We start from the raw sequence: 25,230 nt of genomic DNA on the forward strand, positions 1-25,230 counted from the left end.
AACTTCAACCAAAGAGGAACAAACAAATAGGAAGTCTCACTCTGATCTTTGGTTTGGCTTAATTTTTCTGTATATGAGTTTTTAGGAGTTGCAGAGCAGTTCGTTAGATTAACGTGAAGAGATGGAGAACTATTCGGTGGAAGCACATATTCTTGATGCCTGTGACAATTGATTTTACACATGCATATCTGTCTATTTGTAGTCTTTTCATCTGAAAAAATATTTCTCATTATTTATTTTTATTTTTTGGGTGGAAGGGGAAAAACACAAAGTTTTGATTTCCATTTGCGCCAAAATATGTTCACATGTGCACATAAAGCATTTGTTTTAACTTGTTATTGATCAGATTGTGTGTGTTGATTGGTTACCAGACAGATTAATTGTCCGTCAGTGCAACTTGGCCTCTTTCATCCTTTCTCTTATTTGTCTGTGCAGTTTTGCATGTCCTGATGCATGCTATATGGCTGTATTGTTATGATTTTCTTACTGACTTAACATTTAAAGGTGTATTTTGTAATTACCCTAGGCAAGAAGTAAATAAAACTTTCACCACCAGTGGGCAGTGTTTGGCAAGTGAGTGTCTTAAAATGGTTTCAAATGTGCATAGCTGCGCTTTCATTTTTGATGTAGCCATACCCACCATCTCGCCAAGAGCCTTTTGTAGTAGTGATGTGTCGGTCGCCAACGAAATGGCTCTTAGAGCGGATCTTTTTTTCCCTTTCTCTCACCCTCTCCCTCGCACTTTTTTCCGCTTCACTCCGCACGCGAGCCTTGTGCTTTACGCTGGGATGAGGGGGGAGGGTCGGTAGAGTTACACTCGCAGTAGCACAGGAACAGAGCGGGAGGGAAAGAGAGAGAGAAAGAGAGCCAGGGACAATGACGTCACATTAGAAAGGTATAGTAATCATCCACAACTATTTTCAGTTGTGGATGTTAAAGGATTCAGAAAGTTTATTCATGCAGGCCCATATGACAGAGAATATGCATCTTCTTTTTGTTTTCATATTTTAATTTATATTTAATTGTGTTGTGGTTTGCAGTGTTTTGTGTTGTTTCACTGAAAATTTAAATAGTTAAAAGTTGAAATGTGAATAGTTGGTTTTAGTATTATATGATTTATTTATTACATTTTATGTGGAGTGAATAAATAAAAGTATATTTACGGTGGCAAACGTATGTAGACAAAACACGTACAAACTCCAAAACACATAAAAACTCCAAAACACGTAAAAATTCCAAAGCACGTACAAAAGATGACAGAAGTGCTCCAGGATGCTAGGGGCAGTGTTGAGCTTTTGTTACCTAGTGGCTATACAAGCCAGCAAGTACCAACAACCGGATTTGGTGTGTGGTAGTAACAGGTAAATTAACTTTTCTTTTAAATTATTTTAATATATATGAGTGCTTGTGTATAAATACACAAACAATACACATATGCTTTCAATTATGTAATTTAAGTGATCTAGGTAGCTCTGTTAAGGAAGTTCAGTTAACGCTAGAAATGTGTTTTGGAGTTTGTACTTGCTTTGGACTTTGTGCATGCGTGTTTATACATGTTTATATATAAACATGTATAAATAAAACCACTTTTTTTTACATTAGTAATTCCTTTTGTGCTTAATTTTCTATTGTTGTTAATAATTAATTAATTAAAGCAACATAACAACCTGAAGAGCCGGTTCGGAGCCGAAAGAGCCGGCTCTTTTTAGTGAGCCGAGCCGAAAGAACTGGTTCTCTAAAAAGAGCTGGAAATCCCATCACTACTTTGTAGGCCACCAAAAATAACTTGCCTTGTTAAATTCAGTCCTCCGAATTCTCTTGGTAGTCTTAGTTTTTTCTAATGTTATCAACTACTTTAAAAGACAGGTATTCAAAAAAGCGCAGCAGTGTGTGCTGCACGTAGTGTAGAATGTTGCTCGATTGCACTGCATGTCACAAGCTAAACAGTCAAATGACATAAGGACGACATGCAAAACCACACAGTCAAATGAGAGGAAGTGCAACAAGATGACACATGTAAAGTTGCACTCACACAGACTAATCTTTTATTAGGTGAGAAAAGACCTGCACAATAGTTTGCTATTATTTCGCACACAAATGAAGCACAGGTCAAAGCAGACAAGACAACAAAATGTTTTCTCATGCGTTTGCCTCACACAGTCAGACAGCATCTGAACGTAACTTTATCACAAGAGGAATTTCATAGGAAACCCAACATTCAAACCTCCACCCAGGGACATTTACATAACAATTTCAAATTGATCTGTGTTGCGTTATGGAAAGTAACTTGACATGGTGCACAGACAATCCAGCTCCACCAGCTGTTGGGTAAGCATTACCTGCCAGTGACTGCCCATTACATTGTGTTTTTCCTGTTGGGTTAAATTAGCTTCTGACTGCTTGATGACTCTAAACTGTCTCACATGCGACCCCTATCGGCATGCAGTTGCAATAATAAATGATTGCAGAATTATGTCATGAAGGCTGCATGATATAAATGATGCAACAGCTGTTGGCATGGCATTGGAGGCCACCGTGACACACATACACTCACTAAAAAATGTTTAATGTAGAATTGAACCATACAGCACTGTCTGACTTAGACACAACAGGTTTCTCAGTGATTAAAAAGCAAAATCTGATTAATATTTTATGCTAAATTCTGTCTGTTGACCAGTATGTGACTAGAAGGTGTGAGGTCGTTTGATGTTGCTCTCTGGTGTGGGTTTGGAAATGGAAATTTCAGGGAGAGCAGAGAGTGGGCTGCGCTTATGCTGAGGCGTGGTTCATCTTTGCAGACATAAACGATCTTTCCCTTTCTCTTCCAACAGTCTGCGGTTGACCTCTCCAGATTGAAAGGCACCTTTCAAGGGTTTCAGCTGATGCGTCAACTAACAAAGTCCTCAGCCCCCATACTAAGTATTTAAGTCGAGAGCATTAAAGGTTTTATATTAAATCGTTTAAATATTACATATATATTTATTCATTAAACTTAATAAAGTTTTTGCTTTGTAAGTGTATGCATTGTACCCACCTCCAGAAGGTGATGATTTTTCCATAAGGAAACTAAAGTTTGGACAATAAAGTTACCCAAAGGCCCAGATTTACTTAACGTACTGTGTGTGTGTGTGTGTGTGTGTGTGTGTGTGTGTGTGTGTGTGTGTGTGTGTGTGTGTGTGTGTGTGTAAAAACAGGAACCCCTCCCGGTGAGCAGGAAGAAGGTGACGTCAGTTGTCACTTGGCTCAGCGCTGAGGGTAGTCAAGATTACAATATTTCTGTGTGTGTGTGTCTGACACAGAGAGAGAGAGTATTCTAAAAGAGGAGGTGTGTTTATGGGAAGTAGAAATTTTGTGTGAACGTGTGCACGCGCCTGTGTGTATGTGTTTACACAGACTGGAATACTGCGCCAGAGGAAGTGCGCCCGTTCTCCGTCTACGCGTCCCGACTTCCTGCTCTGAGCAGGAGAGAGAAAAGCTGCGGATCCGCTTTCAGACAGCGGGGCAGCAACAGCAGCAGCATGGAGCCCCAACACACCTCGCACACACCGCTTTAAAGACACAAACCCACACATCGCACACGGACAGAGGAGCAGCCACAGCTAGGTAGGTGCCATATTTCCTGCTATGGGCAACTTTCTGAAGTTATGTGTCTGAGCACATTTGGGCGTAATAGAAAGACAGAAACGAGCTCGCGTTAGCTGTTGGTGTATCTGCTGAAGTCCTCTAACGGTCAGGCAGTCACTGTCAACTTGAAATCCGACTAAAGTCGTGCGTAAAGTTGTGCGTAACGAGGTAAAGCTGTGCGTAAAAATGTGTTAAAGCTGCGGTTTTAGCACTCTGCTTTGGAATCAAAACTGACCCCGCTGATGGGAGCTACATTTGGGGGTAAAGAAAGGGATTAAAAGAGGTTAGAATGGTGGCTGCTGTGGAAAAAAAATCAGCCGTGGCTCCTTTAAAAATCTAGTAGTAGAATTTCTGGTTTGTCTGGACCTCGCAGACTAATTGCCATGCGCTTCCGGATAGAAGCTGGCAGCAGACAACATCTTGAAAATGAGTCACTGGTGCAAAAACAAAGAACCGTTTGAGTTCCAGCAGAAACCCCTGCTCTCTTTCCACAGACATACACTCACACACAGACATACTTCCAAAAATAAGAAATACACAGCCTAAAGAAAATGGATAGACTCATATGTGGCTTTTGGTTTGTTTCTGCTGGACTGAAGAGCCCCCAGAAGACACTGGCAGAAAATCCCATGGATAAACATTTGCAGTAGGAGAATTTTTTATGTACAGATCTTCCATGACTTGTGAGCTTGCACAAGAAGAGGGAGTTTATGGACAAGCAGATTTTAAGCACTGAAACAGCGGACCAGTGCTCCAGACTGCTTTTATTCTGAAATTCCAAATAAATCAGCAGTTTTTGTGGCTTTGTTCATCTCCTCAACAGACTTGCAGAGTATAGATCAGAAAGTTTGACACCGGGGCATACATGTATACCCCATATAACAGATCTATATAGAAGTATAGACCGTGTGTGTGTGTGTGTGTGTGTGTGTGTGTGTGTGTGTGTGTGTGTGTGTGTGTGTGTTCGTTCCCAGTGGGTCTCTGTGACAGGAAGTCCTGGATAGGAAAGGTCTCTCACCGGGAATGACGCCCCTGAAACTGAATGACAGGAAGTCCTCGTTTAGACAGACGGACATCAGTACAGTTCTTCCATCACTTCACACACACACATTCAGGAAATAGGAAGTGAGAACACACTTGCTTGTGTGTGTGTGTTCACGATGATGGGTCATTGTTTGCACGAAATGCACTTTCACCCCTACCCCCCTTTTGCTGGTTGGTTTCCTTTCAGAAAGACACAAAGGGAAAGGTGTACGCTGTATTTTTAGATCGAATCAGTAGTTGATTACTCCGAATATTAGCGGTTGTTTGTTATTTTTCGTTTCGCAGTGTGCAGCTCAGGAACTGTAATTTAATTTATTTGACAAAGGAGGCAGGGAGCGACAGGCAGACACCCACAGGTAAACATGTCAGTTAAAAACCCAGGCTTGCCTTGGCAGAAGATCACTGACCACATCCTGTTTTATCACCATGGGAACATCCAAAAACCAACCAACCAAATGTATGAACCTCTCTCTCTTGTTCTCTCTGTGTCACACACGTGATACTAGAGCTCATGCACACATGCGAAATAACAAGAAGCACAAAGAGCAGTGTCGGAGTTTGAGGAAATCCCAGAGAGATTTTATTTTTGTTTGTTTTTGGAAATTGTTTTGCATCTTAAAACAAAACTGAAAAATGATCAAAGAGCTCTTTTCAGAAATTGTAACACTAGTGATCCACCCCAACATGTACTGTAACATACACACTTCCACACACACACAAGAAGCGGGAGGAAGTAGCAAAGAACACAAACCAGTACCCACAGACACATGGTTTACATATCTCACACTAATCAACTGTAAGCAAAAGTAGTCCAAGTAAATACGAACAGAGCTAACAACTGTTGGCTTTCTGATCGTTTAAGATTCACAATAATGGAAGATTTTGGCAAGAAAATGACCTTTAATGCAGCAAATCATTTTTCATACCCCGTGTATAAATCTTCTGGGTGTGTCATTAAAGCATAAATAACCAAATAATGGGCTGATTTTCATTTCAAATGGAAATGCATGGGTGAGCGCCAGCTTTTGTGCATCAATATAGAATGGAAATGTTTTATTTTTGTAATGCAAAGCACCAGGTAATAATTCAACATACACTGAGTTTCCCCAAGTGTGTTATTTTGCTTTTTGAGGAGGACCAACGCATGGGGGAGGAATATGACGTGTTCCCCTTGAAAGTTACCCGTATGCCTTGATAAACATCCATATTCACAGATGACCGTTGCATGTCTGTTCTAAAAGCTCTTTTATTACTCTGTTATTCAAAGGTTGAGTTATTTGAACATGTGTTAAACATGTTTGAACCAGAAGAAGGATCAGCATACTCTTTAGTTTTGATGCCAACAGTCTTTCTCTTCTCCACCCACCAACTACCCTTTTCCTTTCTTTTTATGATGTCCTCTTTCACAATTGAGTCTTGGAAAGATTAAAATCTATAACCTTTTAAGGACACTGGATGACTTGCATGTATTGTGATGTACTTTAAGTACGGTTTTCCACAAAAGTTAACCCGCTGCGTGAAATGCAAATGCGAACTTTGAATGTGATGCCATCAACAATGTCCAGATATATCTTTGAAGCACAGCAACATTTATCAGTAAAAGGGATCAGCTGACTTGCAAATATTTTTATTTACATTTTACACAGCATCCCATTCTTCAATTAGATTGTTTTTCCAAGTTCAAGGTTCTCATTTATTTAAGTTCACTGGGAATGGTGTATTGTATTTCTAATAAAAGTGAGCTTTAAATCTGCATTAATCAATATTTTTATGACACCAAGTTCACATTATTAATATAAAATTAATATTTGTAATGCACAGAGTGTCACAAATTCTATCAGCCAACTGTGCAGTTTATAAGAAGACCTTTTAATGTCTTTTATATGGCAGCCCTGGAAGTCAAATGCAGTGCAACTTTAGGAAACACCAGCAAATAGAAAAATCCTGCAGTAATTTTTTTTTAATTGTTTTTTGTTTGTGAGTTTATTTCTTGAGTTGCAGTGCTTTTAACCTCTCAGGGCCATCATAGTTTGAGCTCATTGTTTTGGTTTAACTCATCGTAGCATGTTGAAGCTAAAGAACTAGATATTTCATTCTAAAGGGACTAAGAGCTAGATGGGCTTTTTTTGTTATCAAATGTTTATTGTCTTTAGACAAACATAAACATGTAATCGGTATTATTAAAAACTACAATAAAGAACCAACTCATCCAATAAAAAAACATAAAAGAAAAAACAGGTCCAGAATGAGGCAAGAGAGACAAAGGGGGAGATGACGATGACAAGACTTGGGCCCAAGTCATATCAGATCTTAAGTTTAACTGTGAATTCATGGAGTAAAAGAACATAGAGTTGTTAGCTATTATGACAGAAGCCGCTGTAAGTTGTAGACTTGTAATGCACCAGCAAGGAGAACACTTCCTATCAGCATCATAACTTCCAGAGATTCATATGTGACATGATTTTACTCGTCCAACAGTTGACATGTGAATGTTCTGGTACAGATTCAACTATAGAAGAGATGCGCTCTTCCTTACTGCACTCTTTGTACAGTAAAGAATTTATTGTCACTCTACAGATGTACAAAGAGATACAGAAGCAACCCCTGCAAAGGAATATAGGCCATTCCAGATTGACTGTTTCTCCTGATCTGATTTTTTTACTGCAGATCACCTGTGTCTTTGGTGTCCCCGTTCCCTCCCCATCATCATGGAGAGCTCCATCACACTCTGGCAGTTCTTGCTGCAGCTGCTGCTCGACCAAAGCCACAAACATCTTATCTGCTGGACATCCAATGATGGCGAGTTCAAGCTGCTCAAGTCAGAGGAAGTGGCCAAGCTGTGGGGCCTGCGCAAGAACAAGACCAACATGAACTATGACAAGCTGAGCAGAGCACTGCGCTACTACTATGACAAGGTACGCAACTTATATATCTAAGCTACACAACATTGAAGTGGTTTGTCTCCTCAGTTGTAATGAACTGCACATCTCATCGTGATTCTCCTGCAGAACATCATCAAGAAGGTGATCGGTCAGAAGTTTGTCTACAAGTTTGTGTCGTTCCCTGAGATTCTGAAGATGGACCCTGCATTGGTGGAGTCGGGTCGCAGCAGTGAGGAAAGCGGGGGCACCGCATCAGAACCCGAGGCTGAAGATGAGGATGGGGGTGAGAGGAACCAGTACCTCCACTCCGGCCTGTATTCCTCCTTCAAGATCAGCTCCCTGCATCACTCCTTAGAGCAGCACCGGCCAATCAAGACAGAGCCCAGATCCGATCGTCCGGACGACGGCTCCTCTGTCATCCGATTCATGACCCACCGTGGCCACTCCTCGCTCCCCTCCACCCCACCCCCATCCTCAACCGAGAACTCCCATTCCTCCAGGCCGTCTCCTCAGCTGGCCTGCTCTTCCTCCTCCTCATCCTCCTCCCCTCCACAAAGCCCCACCCATATGCTAGTGAGAGTGGGAGTCCAGAGCACAGATGCAGATGAATTGGAGCCCAGCGCACAACCTCTAAACCTGTCATCTGGTCAGAGAGACAGGGAGAGGTTACAGAGCAGGACAACACCAGAAAGGAGGGGACTGGCCAATAGTACGCCTCTAAAAGGAAGAAAACCGAAAGGCTTGGAAATCTCCGCCCCTTCACATCTCTTGACAGGAAGTGACCTTGTCTCACTTGCCCTCAACAGCCCAGCTCTGCCATCTGGGTCTCTGACCTCAGCCTTCTTCACAGCACAGGTACAACGTGACACATTACACACTTGTTATACACACATTCATGCTTCCAGAAATGCAGTAGGTAATAGGTGAGGAATGAGGAGATGAGGGTCAGACGAGCGAAAGAAGAGATTTTTGGATGAGGAAAGTCAGACAGGGAGGAGATGGAAAGAGGTGAGCGGAAAGAAAAGGAGGAAGGGAGGGAGGGAGGGAGGAGGTTCATAAGTGAAGCCATATGTTCATGCAGCTTCCGATTCACTGGCAACAACACACTGACCAAACCAGGACAGTCTGACTACATTCAGACATTCGGCGAACGCTCTTATCCAGACTGACTAATCATACACTGCTGTGCATCACTGATGGAAAATAAAAGTATAGGCTGACCTGTTCACTCATTATTTCAAAAGTTGAGCTGCGTTCATGTGCACACTTATTTAATATTAGTATGTATAACCCACTTTCACCCACGGGAACACATGGGAATTTTAATAAAAAGTCTGGAACTTTTTAAAGACCTTGTTCCCCCCCTTTTTCACTTCCTGGATCACAACCAGAATAGAACTGTGAGAAACAAGTTTATGGTGTTTGCTTTTTTTTTTCTTTTCTTTCAAATTTCGTAGGTTGTGGTTGGTAAAGAAGCAAAAATCCATTAAATCGTGCGCCACAAACAATCTTAATCTAGTTCAGTGGACCGGACATCAATAAATGGTTTATAACAAGGTTCATAAGACAGCTTTGAGTGGTAAAACAAAAGACATTTGAGGTCCTGGAATTACCAGACAGATCAATGGCAGGCAATCAAGTAAAGGTCATCAGCTAAAAACCATAAGTATACAGCCGTCTGCAGTCTAGCATTGCTGAAAGTGTAACTGTACTGACAGTGGGAACACAAAAGCATTCATTTACCTTTTACAGACTGTTGAAGAAAAGAAAACCAAACTGCTTTTATATATCTCAGAAAGCCGAGACAGAAAGTAGATGTCATGAATTTTGCATGAGTGGGGCTTCCTGGTCTGCATGGAGACAGTCTGCCAAGTCGGTTTGAGATCACTAGAGGGCACACTTGGCTTTGAGCTCTGGGTGAGACTGAGTGACACGACAGCCTCGCCGCTGATGTGCTGCCAGAATAAACACCATCATCTATTTCTTAGTGTATTTATTCCCTGACATTTCATTTGGGGGTTTTGTCTATGTAGACTCCGTCTGGTCTGCTGCTCACTCCCAGCCCTCTGCTCTCCAATATCCAATTCTGGTCCAGCCTCAGTCCAGTGGGACCCCTGAGCCCTGCCCAACTGCAGAGCCACGCGCCCCTCTTCCAGGTAACAGTCATTTATTTTTATTTCCATGCATGTGCACGGGCTGTCTTCAGCAGCTGCAGATATTTGCCAAGCCTCTGTTAAATCTAAAAATATCTTAACTTCAGGAACGGACCACAGGCTCGAGCTACATTGTTAAAAGTTGATTTGATTTTAACTGGATTCAGTTTTGTTTAGCACCAGGTTACAAAACAACTCAAGGTATTGGAAAGCAAAGATCAAAATATTAGACAGAGAACCCCAAAGGATCCTCTATGAGCAACATTTGGCAACAGTGGGGATAAAGAACCCACCTCCAAGAGGAAGTGGTTGCCAGCAGATCCAAGGAGGGAGAGCATGTCTGCTGCATTCTTACACTTACATTGATTACATTGGTTTTGTCACTGATGGTTATTCAGCAAAAACTACACTCTTTCTACATAGACTACGACGGATGTACTTCCCAGGGGGACTGCATTGGCTAGAAAAACAATCCCTGCAGAAGATATCAAGATAATGATTGTTACAGAATGATGTTCATTTTGTAAATTGTGGTCAAACAGACACAAAGCAGGTTATGACTGTATGGCCACAAAGTGTGAAATTAAATGACACTGCACAATTCCTCAGGTTGCCTCACTCATCATGTTGAGACCTGTTAAAATGCTCAGCTGGAGGCTTCAAGATGGGACTTCTAACCATGATGAACTCATCTTTTATATACAGTCTATGTCTTCACCTAAAACCAACATAGAAAAATTTTGGCAGTTTCTACTTGATGAGGACATGAAAAGATAAATGTTTTCATCTTTAAGTGTAGTGATGTGCCCATAAACTATCTCAGTTTACACAAACTGCTCTTTATAGTCATTTCATATGGCATTGAGACAAGCAGTTGCAGTTGTTTTCTCACATTAATGTGTGTGAGGTGTGTGTGTGATTCACTTTATGCCAAGGGTTTCAAAATAAGCTGCAGATGTTTCCGTTTTGGTGTGGACAAGAAAAGAGGGCAACTTCCTGTTGTCTAGGGGGAAAAGAGAGTCTCTCCCATCCAAGTCAGCTCTCACACACACACTACAACAAATAAACTTTTAAACCAAGCATCAAATACACAGTTTTAGTCCTCAGAACAGGATTTGGTCCCAGTGTCGTCCTCACAATGTCTCGAAACCTGAAGCACTTCCTCCAGCAGACTGTTTAGACATTGGCATGAAACAATTTTTACACTGACTTATACATTAGTCTGTTATATACTTACATAGTATTGTTAGTATATAACAGACTAATGTATGAGTCAGCGTAAAGCCACAAATAAAAACGACATGCTTTAAAGGTGATTTGATTTTTTTGTGATTTGCTCGTAAAAGCATGCAGAAGAACAAAAAGAAATGACTGAAGAAAAAGTAACAAATGACTCTAAAACTATCGAGTTTCTTTCTTCTTCACTTTTAGTGACTGTTAATAGAGTATGTGTTTTTATTTTAATTTATATCCATGGAAAACACTGAAGTCAGGAGACTATTTTGTCATTCACACAAACAACACAACAAATACAAAAATCCAGTTTTTTCTTCTCCTTCTGCAGTTCCCCACACTGCTGAACGGACCCATCCCTGTGCCTTTGCCTGCCATGGACACCTCCTCTCCTCTGCTGCTGTCCTCCAGCTCCCACAAGTCTTGATGCCAGCCTAAGATAACAGGGAAATGGGCCGGACCACATTAACACTGAACCGGCGCCCATTAAACACAGAAGAACCGCCGAGGATTTGGACTCGCTCTGTTACACTTTAAATCCAACACCTGTTGCTTTGTATTGATTATAGAAGAAACAGGAGCTTATCTGAAACTTTGCTCTCTGAGAAGAGCATCTGCATTGGCCCCTTTTTCATGTTTACTTGCTTTAACATGTGTTTGGTGTTTTCATTCCTTCAGGACAGAAATCTTTGAACTGTTTTCAAGCAAAGAATCTGAGTGAAGGCCAGACCTCATCACATTTCTCATGTCATTTTTTTTTAAATCAGTCTCATTCCACTTTGTCTAAGCTTCAGTGATGCAGACCAGTTGAAATATAATACTGCTTTCCCCCCTTGCATTAACTAAACTCAGTATCCACATTCCTAATTAGTGTACACCACAGTGTCAGAGGCTAGTCTTAATAGATTCATACCAGCAGCTTAAAGAAAGCACAGAAATATACTTTCCTATTGAGGGTTAGTGTTACATGCCAGGATTGTTGGCACTCCCACGCGTATGTGTGCAGAAAATGAAGCTAGAGCCAGACAGTTAAATGTTTAGATCTGCTTATTCACAAGGTAATAAAATCCAAGTACCTGAAAGCTCATTCATGAAAGATTTATCTGTAAATAAACTGACCTGTAACCCAGAAAATCACTGACATAGAAGCTCATCTGGCTTATGATTCATCACAATTCACAGGTTATTTTAATGTGTAAAGTATGCAAAGTAAGTACTTACTTGGCTGAACTGTGTAAACAAGAACTGAAATTCACTAAAAAGTCAAGGACGTTTACAGTCCTATCATGTTAATTGTTAATGAATCCCAATAGATTAAAATCTGACCAGTGTTCTAGGAAGAGTGGTTCTTCTGAAAATTGGAAAAGGCATCCATGAAATCTCAAACATAGTCTTGACCTTGAGCACAGTTTGGGTGAATATTGTGTGCAGGTTCGAGTCAGCTCTGACCAATACTCCAGGAGGAGTAGCGATCCTTGTGAATTGTGGACAGATTTGTATTCTTGTAGGGTCTCTACCTTACAACATAAAGCACCTTCAGGCAAAATCTCATTAATACCAAGAGAAGAGTCACAGCCTAAACCCTAAAATCACAACTTAAAGCTTCAAAACACTTTTTGTGTGTGTGGATTAAAAACTTAGTGATTTAATCACTAGTAAGCTTTAGTAATGGATTTTGTAACCTTTGAAACAGTCAATGAACTGTTCTAGCTTAATGTTTACTGCACATATATGAAAGGATCAGTCTTTGAATTCATCAAAATTTGATCAAAAGGGGACCATAACTCAAGAATTTGACACTACAGGCTACATAGGCCAGTAAAGAAAACTTGCTACAACAGCGAGCAAGTCATGAATGAGGATGATACAGCTTTTCCCCCCCCTTTCCTTTCCTGCTAAACCTTCCTTTTAATATACCAAATGTTCACATTTTTTGGATGTTGCAGGTCTCAGGATTTTTTTTTTTATTAAACACAATAAAAAAGTCTTTGAGCCGGACATGTGACCACATGACAAGGGACCTTCACTGACTCCTAGCAGAACTCCTGCTAGCCAGAGTGCTACAACGCTGTGGAAGTCATTATTTCCTGTATAATATCTTGTATTTTCTCAAATGCACTGTAATTTTTTAACCTTCTACCAGCTGTGCCTTTCTCAATATGTAAGATTTATGTAAATGTGTTTAGCTTAAGTTTGACATTCAAAGTCAAAATTGCACAAAGAATTTGTTTTTTGTTTTAATGGTTTGTTTTTTGTTTTAGAGAAATGAATAGAAGTGTATTCTCAGTGATTTGCTTGTTTTCTGCATTCTTTAAATAAATGTTACATTTTTTTGAAATAGAATTATTATAGTACTTTTTTTAAAAGTCAAAATTAACTATCGGGTAGCGTGGTGGTGCGGTGATTAGCGCTGTAGCAACAAGGTGGTCCTGGGATGGATGAAAAACAAAGAATGACTGCTACGCAGAGCTTTTAGGAAACTGTTTAAATTTACTTTCCATGGTTATGAGAAATAAATAGTTCCAGTAAAAAGAGTCACACACCAACTGTTCACCGGCAGCTCAGTGTTTCAGAGAGGTCGAGTTCACAACACAGCAGGCCTTCCATGCATCAGGCTCACATACACACACACGTTCAGACGTGTTCACGGAAAAATACATCAGTCACACATTTTGAAAAAGTACAGTTTTACAATGATAAATATTTTAGCTGTTATCGAAATCTCCTTTTGTGCATGTTACTGCTGTTCGTGCACACAAATGTCCTATTAACAGGAACAGTTTGCAGTTCACGGAGAAATAATCCTGCATCTTTTGGTCTGATCGAAGTAAAATGGAAATCAATAACTTCTGAAAAACAAAAACTATTCTAGTGAAGCATCCAAGCATGCAGTATAAGAAAGCTACTTTATTTTAAAGAGACATGTTTTGGGTCGATGTAATACAGGAAATCTACCATTAATATAATGACATTTTCCTGGGAACACAATAATTTATACATTATTCTAAATATAAACTGGTTACAGTATATTTTCTTTACAGTATTTGTGTTGTCACAGTTTGTGTTGAGCTCTTGAACACGATAATGTCCGCCTTATAAGGAAAGCCTCCTAAGAGTTATCTACAGGATTATTAAACTGTTAGCTGCAAACTGTGTTAGTTTAGTTTACTCCATTAATGCTTTCATATATTAATTTATCAAGAATTAGTTGTGCCTCGAGCACTTCTATAGCATTTTTCTACCCAATCAGTATCTGAAAGAGAAATCTCTACTGTAGACATTTAAAAAAGAAAAAAAAAAAGAGTGTAAATACAAAACTTTCATTAAGATGTCGACCAAAAGAACTGCAGTAACAGGAAAACCTCCATCAGATCATCTTACATGTGATGTTCAAAGCACCCTGGTATTTAGCTGCACAAGATTAACCACTGCAGTCAGGTCTGTTTTGCTACTGTGAGTGCAGGTGTTCGCTGACATTTTACGTAATTCTTCCGCGTGTGACTTTTTTGCTGCCACAAAAATGTAATGTTTTCTATTAATCCTTTAAGGAAATGGTTTGACATTTCGAGAAACATGCTTATGTGCCCCAAGTAAGATGACAAGGCTGACACAACTCTTGGGCTTGCACACTGAGCTAAAATTCCCAGCACCTGTAAAAAAAACCATTTTGGTTTTTACAGGTGATCATGTTTTTCACTTAAACGGTGAAATAAAGCAGAATGCGTTGATTTGTCAGCTTTGTAGGTGTGGACAAACGTTACAGAGTTAAGCTCGTCATTTCAAACTCTTTTCAGTCTTTTTGCTAACCCAACCAAAGCTAAAGCTTCACATTTAGCGTGACATCAATCTTCTCATGTAACCATTTCCAATGAAGATCAGCCAAAGTCTGGACCACGAGTGATTACACCTACACTGGTCCATGGCAAAAAGAAAAGTGCATATACAACTAAAATAAGCCAGGGATGCAAAGCACACCAGTGAACATTTATAAGAGGGTGATTTGAGGAGGTCTTCCCTTTGTTTCAGTAAACATATAATCAAAAGCAAGACTTCTCAACAGGCTTTATCATCTGTAGCATCACTGTTGGTTGCAAACAACATAGCGGGCAAATGTAAAAATTTCAATTTGAAATGTCTTTTTTTTTTGTACAAATACTGAAAGAGCAGTGGTTGTTCAAAGGCAACCCTCATTGCCTTTGAACAGCCCTCCCCACCCCCACTATCCCACCCCCCAGCTCTGAGAACATGCCACACTGACACTGCTGTTTCACAAGGAGAGGTCACAGACACAGAGAACACATCCTAATACTGTTGGGTAAACTTGGCCAAGCGAGGCTCCTGTCCCTGATTCCAAAAGAAAAAAATAAAACAAAATAACAAACTGAAACAGACCAAAAACAAAATACACGCACACACATGAAGTGCAAGTTAAACACAAAGAATTACTGCAGTGACATCTCCGAATGTACACAAAGCAAGAAAGTGTAGTTTGCATTTATCTTAAAAAAACAAAAAAAAACACACACAAAAGAAAACAAAGGAAACAAAGCATTGAAATCCTGGCAGCTCTGTGAGAGGTTTTAAGGAAGGCTTGCTGGCTTCCTGTGGGAGTCACATGACTTCCTTTTCAGCTCCAGTATTCCTCTTCTTTCATCTGCTTGCCTCCCGTCACACCTCAGTTTTGGTCCCGTTGGTGAGCAACAGTGGTCAAAAAGAAGCAAGGGGTGGATGTTCTCATGTAGACCATGTAGCTCTGCGTGTGCTTCTTTCACCGCCCAGCTGTCAGTCATAGTCACACTCTCTGATTTTCAGTTTAACCCCAGAGGGCAGCGGGTCTTCTGCAAGTCCATCCTAAATGTTTTTGGAGAAATGACAACCAACACCATCTAGTGTTTCTGGAAATGTTGTAGAGTTCAGTCACGGAAGCTCGAAGAAAAACAAAACATAATCTCCAAATATATATGTATATAGAGATATACATATTTTACAAAAGAAGCTTTCGATCTCCAAGGACGACGACAACAAGAACAACAACTTGGGCCACAGCATCGACATCAACATCAGTTGACTCATGAGAAGCCGGAGGATCGTTGTCAGGAGAACAATAGTAACCTTACTGACTGCTCAACTGTGCATGGCATCCCGAGTTCACATTGTGCAAACACACACACACACACGCGCCTTCGCGCAGACACACACTGTGTTAAATACAGACAGTAGTAGTTTAGCAGCAAAAAAAAGTTCAACCTCACCCATCCCCCCCGCCCCCAATAAATAAACAGTCACCAAATAGATTCAACTCAGAGTCACTCGCTCAGATTGAGTGTTTGCGTGCGCGTGTGTGTAGTTAAATGGGTGGTGTGGGTGTCACTCCGAGGGGCGGTGGGCTCATGCAAGAGGCTGCTGGGAGGTGTAGATGAAGTGGGGCGTCTTCTTCATGAAACACTAGAACAGCATGCTTTGCCTCCTGTTGATCTTGCTGTTACCTAAAAGAGAAAAAAACAACATGTAAAATACATCACCCATAATGCCTTTGGTTTAAGCCATAGACCGCAGGTGTTCCTCATTCAGAACTGCACTTTCTGTGTGTGTGTGTGTGTGTGTGTGTGTGTGTGTGTGTGTGTGTGTGTGTGTGTGTGTGTGTGTGTGTGTGTGTGCGCGCGCACGCATGCATTTAGGCAATTCTAGGATGCTAGAACCGTCTTAGTTAACAGATGCATTTTCATCATAAATAAATGATAGCAATAAAGCATTTTAAAGTTCACATTTAAATTTTAAGGATGGTTGACTCCACAGTGAGGTCACCGAACAGTTTATGAACTACTTTTCTGAAGTCTCGAGGTTGAGATCAATGCTGATGCCTTCTTCGTCTTTTGAAACCAGATTCGAACATGTTTGAGAGAGAGTGGAGCTGATCAGCTTAGCTCTTGGTGCATTTGATCTTCGATATATTATTTAGCTATTTTTGGACAGGACAAAATGTAAGGACAAAGGTGGTTGACTCTTTAGAGTGGCGGTTGGTACAACTGCATGCTGAACAGAGGGTGGGTTCTTTAGAATTCATGGACCATAATTAAAATAAATAAATAAAATCAGCATCATGTTAATTAAAAAGCACTTGAAAATGTAATTGAGACCATGATTTCATTTCTTCGTTAAATGATCTAAAAAAGCCGAGTTGGTTAAACATTTGGATTCTCCACCTACCTGACTCTGGATACGAGGAGTTCCTGTAGCCTGGGTCTCTCTGCAGCTGCACTTCTTTCAATGTGAATATCGATACACCTGAAACACAGGGGAGAGGTTCAGTTACTCCAACGAGTAACAGAAAAGATAAAAGAATCGAGAACCAAAGCCTCTGAAAGACAGACAGCAGCTTTATTATCAAAGGTGTGTGTGCTCACTCTCAGGCAGTGTGTGGACTCTCATCCCAAGCTGCCTGAAATAGGAATGCTTCATTGCCTCATCAGCTGAAATTCTCTTCTTGGATTCGTACTGCGGAGACAGAAACAGGAAACGATAAGGATACTGTGACTTTATCAAAAAACGCATCAGTGCAGCAATCAGGGAATTCACAAGAAGTTCGTTACTGTGCCTCCTGCTGTCATCATAAAGGAATTCATTACTAAAATAAATCTAGTGACTAGTGATGCAAAGCTGAAGCTTTGCCATTACAGAAACACACAAACGTAAACATATCAGCCTTTTTTCATATCCAGCAGATGAGAAGAGAAATGACAGGCAACAAACTGGAAGTCAGATATGAACTGGTGATACTGTGGTTCACGGTTGGTGCCTTAAACTAGTTAGATTATTTTTCATTAGTTTAAAGTCCTTTGTTTGCTAGTAGACTTAGACTCTGAAAACTACTACCAGACTAAAAGTCAAACATATACAGGCAAGCTGGTTCTTCCATGCAACCTATGGGAAACCTGCCAGCACCCATAGCAAACATAAAGAGGCATTTAATGCAGCCCCGTACACCTATTTGCAACAATACCCTGGGACTCTCTGCAACCACTAGTAACCATTCACTAACCCATTGAGCAATACACTTCTTTTCTTTCTTTTTTTTACCTGGCAACTTGTGGTTGCCGGGTGTTGGGGTGGGGTGTCGCTCTGTGTGACTGGGGCTTAAGTTACACCAAACCACTGATGATATTCATGTACATCTCACTATTTTTTGAGTAACTAAATCAGTTTTTAAAAAGCTGGGTGTAAATGGTTTAATAGGAGCATTTAACAGAACTCAGTTTTGACCAGCTGTTACTATTTAACCAAAGGCTTGCATAAGACAAAGAAAACTAGGAATATCAGTGCAATATATATACAACTACTTATACAGTATTGTGATTACTGTGACAGTAAAGACTCACTCTGAGGAATGACAGCAGCAGCTCGATGCCTTCACTGTCTAACCTAAAGAAGACAAAAAGAAGAGAACAGTTTGGGCTGATGGGAATCTAGGCGCTCATGGGAGGAAGGAAGTGGACAGACCTCTGTAAATGTTTTACAGGATTTCCTGCCTGCAGCAGGCATACACACACAGACACAAGCATGCACACACACACACACACACGCTCAAGAATATATATCAATTATATAAATGCAAAGGGGCAGATAAGGAAAAACAGATCCCACGTGCGAGCGGTACCTGGGGGCATGATTGATGATTGGCTGGGGTTTGTATTTGGGGAAGCTGTAGGATTTAAACTCTTCGATAGAAGAGATTCCTGGCCAGTTCTCCTCTGTAGGTGTTCCTGAAGTCACATAGTCACATATAGGTTGCCATGTTCAATTAAGCAGGTAATAACATGTGGTGAAACGTCTGAGTTGTTAAAGAGATCAGATCTTGCAGAAAATGCTCACCCAGTAGCCTGAAGATGAGGTGGAGCTCGTCTTCAACGGTGGAGCCGGGGAACAGAGGCCGACCTGCAGCCATCTCATAGAATATACATCCAACACCCCTGGAGACACACAAACATGCAATTTCACACAATAAATGAGTGAGTGGGAGGTGGGGTTAACAGTTTTCAAGCTGAGAATAATTTGAATTAAAAATGCTGAAGAGGTCTCATGATGAGGCGAACAGTTTTATATGACACAAAAATGTTATTAAAGTTAAGCATTACCTCTTCACGCATTCATTTAAACAGACCAAAGAGCAGTATGTGGTGATCATGGAAAACAGAGATCACTTCATGACTTTGGCTAACTGTAGGCATACTACTGGTTTGTTAGCCAAGATCTGAGGGTTGCAAAGAAGTAGTGAAACTGTAAGAGTGCAACAAAAACCGCAAGCAAAACCTGTACCGTTTCCTTTAAAATCTTTTATTCTAAAGATGCCCAGGTGTTCATTTCCGATTTCTCTCGCACTTTTCACAGATTTACTGCTGCTTAGCAAGTAGTTGACAAGTGTCTGCAGACGAGTCATCGTTTCCCATACAAAGTATGGGTGACCACTGCGATCTGCTAATGATCAAAGCCTTTGCAGGGAGGTATGTGTTGCAGTAACATGCCTCTTTGGGACCAATTTCACCTAGCAACTACAAGCCAACCAGTTGCAGAATACACGTTTTTCCCTAGCAACCAGAGTAATTCATGACCAACTGGTGTCTAGGCCTGTGTAAATGGGACATTGGCTTCATTTCATTCCCTCACTTTATAAGTCCACAGCTAACTGAAAATACAACCACACAACTACAACAACAAGAGATCTACAACTAACTAAATAACTAGTTTAAGGCACCAACTGTGAACCACATTATCATCCTCAATTCATACCTGACACCTGACTGGTGTTTTGTTGACTGTCATTTACCTTCTTAAAGTTTTTTTTTTGCACCATGAAATTGAAAGAATAACTAGCAGTTACTGTAACGTCGGAGCCTACAGTATTCACCTTCTTCCTACTTATAACCGTGCTTCTCCTTTAAAATTTAGTTTTTCAAATCAGAAGTTGATAAAAACTTATTTCTGGCTTCAGACATACATTATTTATTTATTCATACACAAGCCAAAGCAAATGAAAAGCTGTTATCATTAGCAGCTGCAGTAAAAAGAATGAAATAAGAAGTGCAGTACAGTAGAGAGTGCTGTTTAGTTAGGTCATAATTCCCTGTGGGTTTGTAACTACAAGGGACACGTGTTGCATTACCAGCAGCCATTTGATTCAGCATTTAATTAGTGATGATAGCAGTTTAAAACCATAAAAAGGATTATTTGTAGTTATTATAAGCTACATACCACATATCGATCTGGGTTGAGTACTCAGAGGATCCCAGCAGAACATCAGGAGGTCGGTACCAAAGAGTCACCACCTCGTTGGAATAGGTTTTAGTTGGAACAGACTTGGCCCTGGCCAAACCTGCAAAGCCACCACAGACTCATAAGGGTTTTTACACAACAAATCAGCATTATGTCTGTGAAGATCCTCTCCTGCTGGTCTTCCTCTTACCAAAATCAGCCAGTTTAAGTTCTCCTCTCTCATTGATGAGGAGGTTCTGTGGCTTCAGGTCCCTGTGGAGAACTTTCCTTTTGTGACAGTATGACAGCCCTCGCAATATCTGGAACAGGAAGATCTGGAAAGGTATTTTTAAATGGCTTGATGTTATTAATAAGTCAGCTCATGTTTTCATTACTTATGTTTATGCTTTTCTGATCTAATTTGCCTGATGTGATGGAAATACAAACAGAAGAAAAGACCAAAAGATGCTTTTAGACTCTTGGGAGAATTTATATAGAAAAATTGACAAAACAGTTTAATCTGTTAGACACACAGAAAATATAACAAAGCTGGAAGGGTTGAAAAAAAAGAGTTTACTTTACATAGCATGGGGAAAAAAAACATCATCCTCACCTTCACATTATGCATACTCATTATGTTTCCACAGTCGTCCATGTACTGCTTCAGGTCTTTGTCCTTCAAGAAGAGGTGGCACCATTAGACAGGACGTACATGTACAAAAAGTCTATAAACGGATAGACCATTTTTCTTTTTCTGTTTCTCTGTCATTCAACAAATCCACTCTGAGTCTTACCAGGTACTCAAAGACGAGTGTGAGGCTCTTGTCAGTGTGAACGATGTCATGTAGCGTCACAATGTTGGCGTGTTTCAGGTCCTTCAATAATGACACTACAGATGCACAAAGATGTTTACAAAGACAGAAACATTTAACATTTATATAACAAAACCTGACTCAGGAAAATGAAACACCAATTAAAAGGACAGTTCATAAAACAAAGGATTTTAAATCAGAATTTATTTTAGAGATAAGAAGGTTTAAAATGTAACATTGACACATTCGAGCTGTCTCTCTCAGGGTGTCACGTCTTGTTGTAGTCAACTATGGCTGAGCTAAACTGCTACACAAGACTCCAGATGAAACACCAGAACTTTGCTGTATCAAAGGACATAAAACCTGCTAACCTTCTCTGATGGCTGTGCACGGGGCTCCTTCCTCATGCTCCAGCCGGATCTCCTTCAGCGCCACCAGGTTGTCAGTCAGTTTACTGCGTCCTTTAAACACTGTGGCGTAAGTTCCCTGAAAGCAACACATAGCATTAATTTAATTAATTTAACTGTATAGCAAAGTTACACTGTGAAGTGCATGTGGAAACTTGAGCCTTCCTCACCTCTCCCAGCTTGTCCAGTTTAATGTACGTCTCCAACTTTCCAAAACCAATCTCTGACTAAGGAAGAGAAGAATTTAAGCATATTAATTGCACTCATTTCTGCAAACAGACACTTGCAAACAAATGCAGTCTGCGTTCTGTTGACCATTCACATTTGAGCAGGCTTTGCAGGTGTTTTCCTGCTGCACCATCTTACTGTGTCCCCGCACCCTTCAGAAAACCGAAGGCGTCTCAAATCTTTACATAACCCATCATGTACACTCAAACTTTAGTTATTTGTAGCAGGTTTTTTTTAATAATGTTGCAACAAAACCCACATCATACTTTTTCTTTCAGAGGGAAAGACCCAAAGTTCACGTGTGCAGGATATGATTTAGATCAAAGGTTTTCAAACTGTCAAGCAATTAAGGGCCCATTAGGATCACGTCCTATTCCAGTTTTATTCTAGACCCTTACAGAGTACCAGTGCATGAAGCGCAGTTAAAAATACTCTGTATTTATCTTATACTGATGCAGTTCATCCAGTCTGAAATGGGCTGTTTTAGCTCCTATCACTTTAAGACAACAACATGTTTGAACATGACCATATTAGGTATATAACTTCTAAACAAAAGAGCCCAGAAGAGAGGAAAAAAAACACCTGGAGCCTCAAGCCTGAAGTAAAGAGCTCACATTGATCACTCGCTAAAAAAAGAAATCTGTCCGTATTACATATAAATATTCAGTAATATTTATATATTTAGTAAAGACCCTTACACTTGGCTGGTGCAACAGAAAAAAAATAGAGTCAAATCTTTTTCTCAAAAATTGGACTGATATTTAATATTACAGGACCTTCAGAAGAAATAAATCAAAGCAGCCCACAGATCTCTCACAAACTCAGTAGCAAAATCATGCACCCAGTCTCACCAACAAGTGTAGTTCCAAAGCACAACAACAAGATAATCCCCTAAGAAACTAAGAATGAATAATGATACATATGAATATTTCATGTATGTGTGCCCACAGAGCAGCATGAATCAAACATTTTCTATCATATCTGGTTTCTGACAGCATGTCTTCAGGGATTGACCAAAAAAACCCCCCAAAAAACAAGAAGAATCGATATCAAGAAGAATGAAAGGCGATTAATTATGAGTGTTTACCGTCTTTAAACCTTTTTATTTACATTTAATCTTTCAAAAAACGTTCAAAGGCAAACTCACGATGACCACGAATCTCCCTGTCAGTGATGATAACCACACCGCAGCAGAGCATTACGATCTAATTTTATAGGCTACAAGTGTGAGGTGAGCGCATGTGACTACAGATTAATCCATCTTGGGCTTGTACCAGGAAAATCACCATGGAAACCCGGCACAGAGGGTGTCTGGTAACAGGACTGCTTGTGCCACAAAGCAGTAAAAGAACAGAGACAAACAGACACACACTGACCAGCGAGGCTCGGCGCGAACGTCGGCTGAGCGGTTGGTCGAAGGGTGGGCTGCTAAGCTGCAACTTCTCCAGGTAGCCGTCAGGGATTCGGATGTCAGCAGGCAGAGACAGGCGCTTGTTGAGGTCCTAAAACACACACACACATATATAAAGAAGTCTTTATCTAACGTTCCTAAAGAAACCGTAAAGTTAGCCTGTGTAACAAGATCACACATGTGCTGCTGACACTTGTTAAGTGTCGTCTGTATGTTGTGTAGGGCATGTTTCAGCAGTGAGCAGCACAAGACAATGTGCCCTGCAGAATCCACCCACATCCCTGCTGCTTCTAAAATAACTCGTCCTCTTCTCCTCCTACTCCCAGAGACGACAAAAAACAGGTCGATCACCATCTTATGGAAGGTGAAAATAAGAGGCGGCCTGTTGAAGTGTGACTGCTGGTAAAAAAACAACACCATGATTACAACATGATTATAAAACTGTACCTGCGTTAAGCTCGTACAGCCAATCTGCACTCATACTGCACAACTCACATCTAAAGTGTTCTGGATGTCAGATCATATCTATTCCAGGATCAAAGTCAAGAACACCACATCTGACACTGACGAGCTTACATAATGATGATGGATGTAATGGGGGAAAAAAACATTTAGTGGATTAAAAATACAGCGTGCATAAACCTCCCATCTCTGTACTTACCTTTAAAGTTTGGCCTCACCGCAAATAAATTATTCCCTCTCATGACAACAGCTTTTTGTTTTCTGAGACTGCTCGGAGAATAAGTTAGTATTATGAGTTCCCACAAAAGTCTGATCATAGTCAACATATACATCTTGTAAAAGGAAAATTTGTCCTCCATCAAGATGGTGTCAATATATGATAGAGTCATGAAAAAGAAAGTTTTTCACAGGACTGCAGTTCTGTGAAAAAATAGGTACACACTATAATACTGCCGACCTATTGCACGCAATGGCGGCGCCATCTTACCCTCCGACCCTCAAATGGTTATCTGTATGACTTTATCAGTCTCTCACATCCCTGTGGAGGAATTTCGGTCCACTCGTTTACAACGCTGCTTCAGTGAACTGAGTTATGTGGGCATTTGTTCACACAAATCCCACCACAACATTTCAATCAGGTTGAAGTCTGGGTGTGATACATCACAGCGCCTCGACTCTTTACTTTTTCAGTCTGTTGTAGATTTGCTGTCATGCTCGGAATCATCGTTCTGCTGCATGATTTCACGTGGGCCGAGGTTTAGCTGTCAGAAAGATGGCCTCACATTTCGATTCACAAGATCTGTCTAACCACACAACTACAATGGGAAGACTGGTAGTATTAACACAAAGGGACAAACTACCAAAATGTCTCCAGAGGTGCTCACAATTGAAAATGATCTTCTTTTTTTTTAGTTGACCTAATTAGCAGCACCTGCCTGCTACCTACACTCTTATGGAAGTGGTAAACATGTAACTTTCTCAGCAACACTGTGAGCCAATTGCTTGAAGCTTGGCAGCCTAGCCAAGGAAGACCCTATTAAACTGTGGTGAAGATGTGAATTGGTTTCTTAATGAGTGTAAGATAGGGCACTGACCCTGGGGGAGGACTGCACTCTCCAAAAGCCAATATTCTAACCATTTGTTTGTCAGCAGAGTTATACAAAATTGATCAGGTCAAACTTAATGAAACTTGGTGGAGAGGCGGTGGAGTGTGGACAAAGGGACAGAACCAACTCATTCATTCTGAGATCTACAACACTCATTTTCATACTGCGAGATATCTCATTGGCTAGTGCGATTTTTAGGTAGCTTCCTATTTAAACTACGCTGTGCATCTTCTTTAAGAATGAATCAACACAAAGACTTTGTAGACTTCTGAAGCATCAGTTTAATGGGTTAAGAAAATACCCATACTGCTTTTATAATATAGGAAACAGATTTTACCCAGGCATAGAGCTGGTTCACAAGTGAGAAACCAAAAGCCTGTTTATCTTTTACTAAGACCAGGTGACCGAGCTTTCGCTGTGCTCTTAACCTCTTTGCTGAGACAACTTTATGAAAACCTCCGCCATCAAGGAACCACAAGAAGAGCAGTGCGCTTACCCTCATGTAACGCGTATCTGCTGTCTTTGACCACATCCTCGATTTCCACTTATTTCATGCACAAATGAAACTAACATTTAAAAGGGGTGAAAAGCAGGTCAGTGTGCATGTGTATCTCTGTGAGAG

The 25,230-nt window shown here is 40.5% G+C and overlaps 2 protein-coding genes across 4 annotated transcripts in view; one reads left to right on the forward strand and one right to left on the reverse strand.

Annotated features, from left to right (window-relative positions):
• Nucleotides 1-3,237: 3,237 nt before the first annotated feature.
• elk3 (ETS transcription factor ELK3) lies at nt 3,238-12,169 on the forward strand. The gene is made up of 5 exons (XM_085386018.1): nt 3,238-3,603; nt 7,336-7,583; nt 7,677-8,405; nt 9,584-9,706; nt 11,268-12,169. Exons 2-5 carry the CDS (start codon nt 7,377-7,379, stop codon nt 11,361-11,363), a joined length of 1,155 nt encoding a protein of 384 aa, XP_085242144.1. The 5' UTR covers nt 3,238-3,603; nt 7,336-7,376; the 3' UTR covers nt 11,364-12,169.
• A 1,248-nt stretch (nt 12,170-13,417) lies between these two features.
• Nucleotides 13,418-25,230, reverse strand: part of cdk17 (cyclin dependent kinase 17) — a 57,014-nt gene continuing 45,201 nt past the window's right edge. For all 3 annotated transcript variants that reach the window (XM_085387250.1, XM_085387251.1, XM_085387249.1), the window contains exons 5-17: nt 23,006-23,131; nt 21,572-21,628; nt 21,366-21,480; nt 20,977-21,071; nt 20,796-20,858; nt 20,394-20,517; nt 20,183-20,303; nt 18,806-18,903; nt 18,591-18,696; nt 18,313-18,355; nt 17,341-17,431; nt 17,144-17,221; nt 13,418-16,422 (exon numbers count right to left, since the gene is read on the reverse strand). In XM_085387250.1, coding sequence (XP_085243376.1) covers nt 16,382-16,422; nt 17,144-17,221; nt 17,341-17,431; nt 18,313-18,355; nt 18,591-18,696; nt 18,806-18,903; nt 20,183-20,303; nt 20,394-20,517; nt 20,796-20,858; nt 20,977-21,071; nt 21,366-21,480; nt 21,572-21,628; nt 23,006-23,131 — 1,158 coding nt within the window. In that variant the 3' untranslated portion in view covers nt 13,418-16,381. The remainder of the gene's footprint in view (nt 16,423-17,143; nt 17,222-17,340; nt 17,432-18,312; nt 18,356-18,590; nt 18,697-18,805; nt 18,904-20,182; nt 20,304-20,393; nt 20,518-20,795; nt 20,859-20,976; nt 21,072-21,365; nt 21,481-21,571; nt 21,629-23,005; nt 23,132-25,230) is intronic.

The sequence above is a fragment of the Rhamphochromis longiceps genome, linkage group LG17 (genome assembly GCF_057381845.1).
Source record: "Rhamphochromis longiceps isolate RC_006_pf linkage group LG17, R_longiceps_female_GT1.1, whole genome shotgun sequence".
NCBI classification, from domain to species: Eukaryota; Metazoa; Chordata; class Actinopteri; order Cichliformes; family Cichlidae; genus Rhamphochromis; species Rhamphochromis longiceps.

Excerpts from the sequence above, each read along its gene's own strand:
- elk3 (XM_085386018.1), top strand. The coding sequence starts at position 7,377 with ATGGAGAGCTCCATCACACTCTGGCAGTTCTTGCTGCAGCTGCTGCTC. Across the intron at positions 7,584-7,676 it reads TGCGCTACTACTATGACAAG|AACATCATCAAGAAGGTGAT; the intron begins GTACGCAACTTA and ends ATTCTCCTGCAG. Across the intron at positions 9,707-11,267 it reads GCCACGCGCCCCTCTTCCAG|TTCCCCACACTGCTGAACGG; the intron begins GTAACAGTCATT and ends CTCCTTCTGCAG.